The sequence below is a fragment of the Rattus norvegicus genome, chromosome Y (assembly GCF_021556685.1).
Source record: "Rattus norvegicus strain SHRSP/BbbUtx chromosome Y, alternate assembly SHRSP_T2T, whole genome shotgun sequence".
NCBI classification, from domain to species: Eukaryota; Metazoa; Chordata; class Mammalia; order Rodentia; family Muridae; genus Rattus; species Rattus norvegicus.
The window spans coordinates 66,846,888-66,856,362 of record NC_141555.1 but is presented as its reverse complement, the minus strand read 5'-3'; the positions used below and the strand labels follow the sequence as shown (position 1 = coordinate 66,856,362).

Genomic DNA, 9,475 nt, shown 5'->3' with positions numbered 1-9,475 from the left:
GTCTCTTACCGTGTCTCTATCTGCATCTGTCTCTGTCTCTGTCTCTGTCTCTGTATCACTCTGTATTTGTCTGTTTGAGTGTGTATATGTGTATGTTGGTTTATGTGTTTGTGTGTGCATGTGTGTGTGTGTTTGTGTGTGTATGTATGTGTGTGTTTGTGTGTTTGTGTTTGTATAAGTGTTTCTGTGTGTGTGTGCTTATTTGTGTGTGTGTGTGTGTGTGTGTGTGTGTGTGTGTCTGTGCTTTCCAGGGTTAAAAAAATTCCCCAAGGCTGTAAATATCAGCAGGTGCCTAGAGAAGCAGATGAAGGGGAGAAAAGGAGGAAAAATCATGTCATTTGAGTTAACCCCTCATTGAGGTCAGCCACAGAGTGGACCAACTGTCACATAATGGCATAGTTCATAAGAGCAGAGAGAGAGTAAAACCCAAAGTGTGAAGGAAAATGTGCTTAAAATTACGAAAGAAGGGAGAAAAAGAAGACGGTGCACTTAGAAAAATGGACAGATTTTAAAAAGCTGCCCTAAGTGTTAAGCTCTAAGTACGTTAAAAAAATATATAATGTTAAAGTGGAAGGGAATTATTGGGAAGAGGGAAGGGATGGTCAGAGTGTAGTGGGGACAGGGAGGGTTCTGAAAAGAATCCTTCTGAAGATCTGAAGAACTATGTGACACAAACAATTAAAGTGCCCTGTAATTTACAGGTAAATTCCATACTTACCTGGATCCAGTATTCTGTCTACCCATATTTCAAAAACAATATTACCTCGTCTATTTCACCCTGTTTTACTGCATTTGACCTAATAAATTCATTGTAACCATAAGTGCTGGTAAATTTTAAAGACATTTAAAATATGACTGGTTGATATCGGGTTTGTCTTCAGTTTATCCCGACTTTGGAAGCTGGCCTACGAGCTAATTTTTCCTCGCTCTTTACAAAGAATTCATAATTCATGATTGCCATTGACTTCAATACAAGGTATTTAACCCTGTCAAATTCCAGCTTTGTTTGAATAAAAATGGTTCTCCTCTAATTGTGGGTTTTGATAAAGCTTATTTTGGTGTGCTATCCAGTGGGCTGCCTCGGAGAGAGAGCCTAGCAATATTTCTGATGCGGAGAATGACTTAAAGATAACCAAAGCAAAAATAGGAGCTGGGAAAATAACCACCAAGGATGTTGGTGACTCAGAAACCAAAGACATTTTGAGGAAAAAAAATGCATGAAAAGAGCTACTTGGGCAGACTGTGACTTGAGCCATCAGAATATTTGGGTGGGGACTTTATTTTGGGTCTCCAGGAGGCTACATGAGAAGCTAAAACCTAGATGCTGGAAGTTTCTAAGCATAACTAGGGAAGGAACTGGCCTGAGAGGGCTTCTATGACATAAGAAGAGTCTGGATGATGTCACAGAGAGAAGGGTGGAGGTTGCTCATATCTTCCACTTGGAGGCGCTAGACTACCTTGAAGGTGGGTTCACAATCTTCGCAGCGGTGTGTGAAAGCCAGTTCAGCTCCTGAACCCCACAACTGTTCAACAGCCTTTTGTTGCCTGACCGGCTTCAGAAGACAGAATCTGGACGACTATGACATTTTCTTTCAGTAAATAAGCTTATGAAGATAACTGGGACCCTTGTAGATCAGAAAGCTAAAAGTTTTCCCTCGTTCAGCAAGTAACCTTATGTTCTAATGTCTTCCACTTTTGAGAGCTAGGCGGATGGTCTATGCTAGTCAGTCTCCGGAGTTTATTATACTTTGCTAACAATATCTAAATCATAATTCTACTAAAATGCCAAAGCTTCTATCTCTGCCTGTGCATTTTAGGAGATAATATTTCTTTTTTTTTGTTTGTTTGTTTGTTTTTTTGTTTTTTGTTTTTGGTTTTTTTTTTGTTTGTTTTCTTTTTTTTTTTTTTTCCGGAGCTGAGGACCCAACCCAGGTCCTTGTGCTTCCTAGGCAACTGCTCTACCACTGAGTTAAATCCCAAACCCAGGAGATATTATTTCTAAAAGGCTGTTGTTGCCTATACAAAAGACTCTTGTTGCGTTTGAAGATCCAACAGCATCGCAGAACAAACCTGGGGCTGGGTCAGGATGCACAGTACAGAAAGCCAGTGGACTGGTGTGCTTTATCTCTGGGCAGATACTTGTGGATGTTGTCACATAGCTCATAGTTAGAGGGTAGAAGAGGTGTGTGGCCACCCTTCTGGCTTCTTTGCTATCCTTACTCTGTTCTGCTTGCTTAAAGTGGGGACAGGGATACTTAATCCCACACTGACCTAGCCATTCAAGGAGATGTGCCTCAGCAAAGGCAAAATGACTCGGGCTGAAGAAATGTGTCTGAATATGTTATTCTGAGCTGTAGAACCATTTTTTCATTTTCCTTTGAACTTTAGATTTTGATTTTTGAGAGAGGGTTTTTCTATGGGTAGCTTTGGCTACCCATGAACTAATTCTGTAGACCAGCCTGGCCTTGATCTCACAGAGGTCTGCCTCCTTCTGCCTCTTGAGTGCTGGAATTAAAGGTGTGCTCCACCATTGCCCAGCCCTCCTACGTACTTCTGATTATGACAGAATTAGATATAGATGCTCAAAATTGCTTACCATAGCCTTCCTCACCTGTTCCAATGTTCTCTTAGAAAAGAGCCTTGGTCCAGCGCCCTCCCCCACCCAACCCCCTTTGTTATTGCAGGCACTCATATGACAGAGACAACAGCATTGTGTCTAGTTTAAGCAGGCGAGCTCTTCAAACCCAGGCCATGGACAAGTATGAAGCTTGAACACAGAATGATAGCCACAGGACAGTGGACCAGGAGTGCCGTGGCCTACCACACAAGGTCTACAGCCAAGAAGAAGAGGAGGATCTCTGAGGAGGATGATCACACAATCCTTCCAGAAGCAGAGGAGGAGGAGGCCTTCTCCCCAGGCCCTGGGGAACATTGTGGGCTGCAGACTTCCTCACAGATGGAAGGAAAGGCATGAGCCCGTCACCCAATGGAAGGCAATCGTTCTAGATCAACTGCCAACAAATCCCTCTCTCTATCTGGTCAAGAATGATGGAATTGACTGTGTCTACGGACTGGAACTTCACAGCAATGAGAGGATTTTAAAGCTTAAGGTCTTGCCTCACAAAGTAGTGTTTAATCATGTGAAAGACCCCCATCTCACAAGTGCCATTTTGGCCGAGCTTTGGAGCATAAATTTGAGGGCAAACGTGGATCTAAGGACAACTGGAGGGGGGTGTTACTAGTCCAGGTGCCGATCATGAAGGACTGGTTTTACATCACCTACGAGAAAGATCCAGTCCTATACATCTATCAGTTCCTGGATGATTACACAGAAGGTAACCTCCGTATCATTCCAGAGATTACTCCAGCAGAGGTGAAGTCAGACGTTGACAGTGACATCTTAACAGGTAAACGTGTCCAGTTCACCAGAAGCGACGGATCCAAAAAGATTGGCAAAGTCATTTACCAAGTTCTAGTCAAGCCTTCCGTGTACTTCATCAAGTGTGTTTGTGAGGTCCACATCTATGTCTACAATCTGATGGAAAAGATCCGTTAAGGTGAAATTCACAGAGTGTGGGGCACATAGATGGGAAATATAGTTCTAGGGGGAAAATGTTTGTTTTTCTGTGTTTCAGATACCCAAGGGCCTTTGACAACCCCAGTATCTTTTCCAGTAGAATTTGTTTTTGCACTAAAAATGAAAATGTGCGATGTGACGTGTTGTGTGTGAACACTTTGGTGGAGGAGACTGGCTGTGATGGTTGGAACATTGAGAGGAAGCCAGAAAGGTCAAGGATGTGAACAGTAAGTCTAATGTCACGTAGGCTAAAACAAACAGGACTGAGCTGGTCTGGTCTTTAGGGAGAGAAAAGAACTGGACATGAGGCTGAGAGGAGCAGGGATGGGACAGAGAAAATAAAAGATGGATGTTTAGGAAGCAGTGGAGAAGGACCAGAAATAGAGAGACTCTCTGAGGTGAAGTTTGAGGGAGAAAAAGACAGTTGCGGAAAGAGTGGCAGGTTACAGGGAGGTGGTCTTGGAACTCAAGGGGAAACCCAATAAACTCATCCAAGAAGCAGAGAAGATCGGGGCGTTTTTGACTAACTAAACCTAATGAAACCTGTTTCTCATTTGTAGAGGTATTATTTTTAATTATGTGGCTAGGGGCAGTGCATGAATACAGGAGACCACAGAGACAAAAGCTGAAATTAAAGGTGGTTGGGAGCCATTGGACATGAGCTCAAAGAACAAATCCAAGTCCTCTTTCAAAGCAGAGGAGCTCTTAAACCATTGGTTATCTCCCCAGGCCCCTAGAGTCATCTTTTTAAATAAATCCAACCTTCACATGCGGAGAGGAGACCAGGATGAGGGTAAGAAAGACTAAATTGATGGTGATGTGGAAGAAAGACTAAAGAGCACATGAGGGAGTAGAGGATTCTGAGGGACGAAGGAATTCCAAGAAGGAGTTCTCAAAAAGTGAAGCAGGAGACCCAGGAAGAACAGAAAGGGTCTAGAATGAGTTGAACTTGGGCCACATCCATATTGGTCTCTTTGGCTCCTTAAAGAACAGCCAAGCCATCATTACAAAAGGTGGATGTGAGGTGGAGGCTACCCTGGAGGACATTTTCATGAGGATAACTTGAGTAGTGTATGCCAAACTAAGTTTATATCTATCGAATCCTGAAAGTATTATAAAGCCCAGTATTTTGTATGATCAGTAAAAAGTAATTTAAAAAAGAACATGAGGATGCTGTGAGCTTATGTCTGGTGTTATGTGGATCCTGTGTTTAGCTTCCCTGAGCACTGTTAGACTCTGTTGGATCCTGTAATATTTTTTTAGGTCTCTTCTCAATGTCCCTAGATGACCACAAAGAGCTCCTGCACTGGCTTGACTTTCCTGGCTCTCCTTCGACTGGATGGCTTCCTACACACCTGTGGGCCCTTTTACCTTATCTAGCCCCAGGAAGTTCCCATCTTTTACTCACATGTAAGCATATCCTCAGAAAACTCCTGATGGTGCCTCCAATGCAGAATTGCTGAGCTCTTTCCTATGCCATTTGCAGTGACTTTAAAATGCTTTGTGGTTCCTGACCACGTAGCTCTCTCCTCCTGAGAAGCCCCTGTGCACTCCATGGAGCCTCTCTGAGCCACATCTACATTCTGAGAGTGTCATTGGAGGCAACCTTATCTTGGACTCATTCATTGCTCTTTCTTCTCTCAAGAATAAGTTTCTCACTGCAGGACTTGAAAATACTTTCTATCTTTGATTAATTCTGCTATTTGGGAGTTTTTATACTGGCTTGTTGCCTGACGGTTTCATTGCTGCGAAAAGACACCATGACCAAGGCAACTTATAAGGGACAACATTTTTTTTGGGGGGGTTCTTTTTTTTGGAGCTGGGGAATGAACCAAGTGCCTTGATCTTCCTAGGAAATTGCTCTATCACTGAGCTAAATCCCCATCCACAAGGGACAACATTTAATTAGAGAAGGCTTTCAGGTTCAGAAGCTCAGTCTATTTTCATCAAGGCAGGAATCATGGAAGCGTCTAGGCAGACATGGTGTTGGAGAAGAAGCATATCACCCCCACAGTGATATGCTTCCTCCAACAACACCACACCTATTCCCACAAGGCCACACCTCCTACTTGTGCCACACTTCCCATGGGACAATCATATTCTTACAACCACCCTGATTTTATGCCAACTTGACACAAGCTAGAGTCATCAGAGAAAAGGCCGCCTCATTTGAGAACATGCCTCCATAAGATCCAAATGTAGGGAATTTTCTCAGTGATTTGTTGTGAAGGGCTGAGCCCACTGCGAGTGGCACCATTCCAAGGCTGATGGTCCTGGGTTCTATAAGAAAGCAAGCTAAGCAAGACATGAGGAGCAAGACAGTAAGCAGTGCCACTCTATAGCCTCTGCCTCAGTTCCTGCCTCCAGAATCCTATCTTATTTGAGTTCCTTTCCAAATTCCTTTGGTGATGAGCAGCAATGTAGAAGAGTAAGCTGAATAAACCTTTTCCTCCCTAACTGGCTCTTTGGTCATGATGTTTCCTTACAACAATAGGAACCTTAAGTAAGACAATTTCTTATAGAAACAGTGTGTCTAGTAGAGCCACAGACTTTTACCTCATAACCACAAATAGAAAAGTATAACACTTTGTTTTAATTTAAAGGTAAGACTTGTTCCTGTACTGACCTGTGACTTTCTACTTTGCTTCCTTCTCGTCGTTATGGATGCCATGATCAAAACTAACTTGGGTAGGAAAAGGTTATTTGCCTTACAGGTTACAGTCCATCACTGAGGGAAACCAGAACAGGAGATTGAAGTGGTAACAAGGAGCACTGCTTGTTGGCCTGCTCCCTGTCTCAGTCATTGTTCTGTTGCTGTGAAGAGACACCATGGTCAAGGCAACTACTATAAATGAAAGCATGTAATTGGAGGCTACCTTACAGTTTCAGAAGTCTGGTCCATCATAATGGCAAGGAGCATAACACTGGAACAATAGAGAGCTACTTCTCTGTAAGGAGATAGAGAGAGAGAGAGAGAGAGAGAGAGAGAGAGAGAGAGAGAGAGAGAGAGAGAGAGAGAGAGAGAGAAATTCTGGGAAAGCATGGGGCTCTTGAAAAATCAAACCCCAGCCTTGTCAACACAAACACTTCCTCGAATAAGGCACACCTCTTAATCCTCCTAATCCTTGAAAATACTGTCACTCCCTGTTAAATAAATATTCAAATATATGACTGTAGGAGCCTTTCATACTCAAACCGCCACATTCCCCATGGCTGTCTCCATTACAATTTCTTACAGCCTAAAATGATATTCTTTTTATACATGACTACTGATGAACTTGCCCACAATAGTGGGCCGTCCCACAATAATCATTAATCAAGAAAATTTTCCATAGACTTACCCAAAGACTAATGTAATGAAGGCAGTTCTTGAATTGTTCTCTCTTCTCAGCTGACTCCCGATTATCAAATTGGGAAAAGAGAGAGAGAGAGAGAGAGAGAGAGAGACCCAGCACTGTAATGTTTCTCTTACTCCATGTTACATACTCACTGCCGGCCACTCTCTTCTCTCAGTGTATAGACCCAATTCGCTGGATGGCAGAACAGAAGAGTAACTACTATCACCAACATGAATACTCGAGGATACATGGCAACAAAGGAATACATTCTACAGCTCCCAACGCCAAGCAAAAGAGTTTTAGTGTGTGATACACTTACTGGGAGTCTGTCAGTCACTGGCCATTTAATGGGTCACAGTAGACCACAGAACCAAAAAGTCACAACCTACATATAATCTCCTCTCAACAGGAGACATAACCCTTTCTCAAACCCATGAATCTATCTGTATGCTTAGATTTTTTCAAAACATACTTTATTTAGAGTTCTTAAACCTTCTAGCCCACCAACCAGAGGTAGCAGAGAGAGAAAGTTGATAGGAAAAGGGATAGAGTTGTGGACCTATTTAGAAGTAATTCTTTGGGGTAACTTCAATCTTCATGGTACTTTATGGTCCAATAGCAAATGCAAAACATGAATCAGTAGCAGGGCATTGATCTGGAAGAGACCTCAAAGATCTAATCAACGAACAAGAAGCAGCAGAGGCAGCCAGAAGCAGCCCGAATATCACAGGTTCTTTGGTGCATTTCTCATTACGGAATGAAGACCAGCAAAGACCATCGAAGCCTTGCAAGGTGTAGCAATGTAAAAATATCCTCTCCCTCTCTGTGGGATTATATTTATGTTCTCCATAAACATCCTGTCCCCCTTCAAACGTGTGCTCCAGCTAAATATCATATGCCTTCTCATGTGTCTGCTTCAGCAAAACATCCTCTCCTAACATAGCTTCCAGAAAAACATCCTGTGACACAAATTGGTTTCCAAAGAAACCAAAATTTTTCCACTTCATCTGGCCTTACCTCACACTCAGCCATGGCATCACAAAATGTATAATGGCAGTCTTGCAAGGCTAACAGGCCTCAGCTCCATCAGCCACTGGAGCTTCTGCAACTGCACTCTTTGAAACTCAGCCCCTTTCATGAGCACAACCTTCAGTTATCACCTTAAACATTGTGGTTTCTCCATCTTTGCTCTCAGCCAATAGCTGTCCAACTTCCAGCCAACTCAGCTGTGACCAGAAACACCCTCATCAAGAGAGACAATGAATTTGACTTGATTTTTTTCCCTGACGGAACAGAGTATTCTCCCTGCATAGTTACACTGCTGTCTGAGTCATCTGTAATAAAACCCACTACTATTAAGATCAAAGTCACAGGAACTATGACAAATAGCAAATCACAGGACAAGCATCATAGTTGGCCAAGCCTTTTCTGCAGCTTTATTGAAGTATAATTTACATACTTAGATAATCCATTAATTTTAAGTGTGTAATTTAATGATTTTACAGCAAAATTTATAGCTCCCTTCCTTTTTTTAATACTCATTTCCCACTAGTTCATACGATATTGAACTCTATTAAAAACCCAGAAGTGAAAACAGGAGAAGGACTAGAGCAGGAAGCAGAAGGTTCTTGATTTTCTAAGACAACAGATATATTGGCAGAATCGTCTGGATAAAACCACTTGGGAAACATGGGGTCTTCTCTTAGTGTGCAGCCTCCAGACAAAGAGTATAAAAGATTAAGTCATGGGTCCTCCTACATCAAATCCGGTCCTTACCTGGAATGGTCACCATCACTTTTGGCCACTTTAATGTTAATCCCATTCATCACTCTTACAAGTTGCCTAGCAATTCACATAGTATACAAACTTAATTTGGTTCATGGTTTCATAGGTTTTGGTCCATGGTCACATGACCATGAAAGGGGCACGATAGAGCTCAACTGCTAACCTCACTGTCATCCAAGAAGCATCAACAAAGGAAGAGACCAAGGAAAAAATAACACCATCCAAGACATGTCCCAAATGACCAAGTCCCTAATTTCCTATCTCCTAGTTTCCTGCCACCTTCATACACATCCATCAACAGTTGAACTCATTGATTACAGCCCACAGGGTCCAATTGCTTTTCATAGTCCCACCTTTGAACATTGTACTGAGACAATGTGTATCTTAAACCCATAGGGTAGGGCCAGAAGGTTGTGTCAGAGGTCTAAAATTCACCTCACACTAGAAACAACTGGGCAGGTTTCTCAACATCTCCTATTTCTTTCTGGAACTGAGCTACACCATGTCTGCATTGCAGCATTTTGTCTGGGGTGAGATACCGTCAGTAGTCAATTGTAAAGACGCCCCCCACCATGTATTGGTTTAAATGTTAAATGGGACACCTATAATATAGACACACAGGAATACACGCAGACTCACAGAGAGGCAAAAAGGGAAGGAGTTGAGCCTTAGGAACCCTCAAGGAAGAAGGAGTGGAAATATAAGATACAGATGTTAGCGAGTACCAGAACAAAGCAGTGTCTTCTATACACGACAGGACAACTATCCCTCAGCC

The 9,475-nt window shown here is 42.6% G+C and overlaps 1 protein-coding gene across 1 annotated transcript; it reads left to right on the top strand.

Annotated features, from left to right (window-relative positions):
- Nucleotides 1–3,256: 3,256 nt before the first annotated feature.
- Nucleotides 3,257–3,556, top strand: LOC147998073 (Y-linked testis-specific protein 1-like). The gene has a single exon (XM_087601434.1). The coding sequence runs from the start codon at nucleotides 3,257–3,259 to the stop codon at nucleotides 3,554–3,556; it is 300 nt and encodes a 99-aa protein (XP_087457560.1).
- The last annotated feature ends 5,919 nt before the right edge of the window (nucleotides 3,557–9,475 follow it).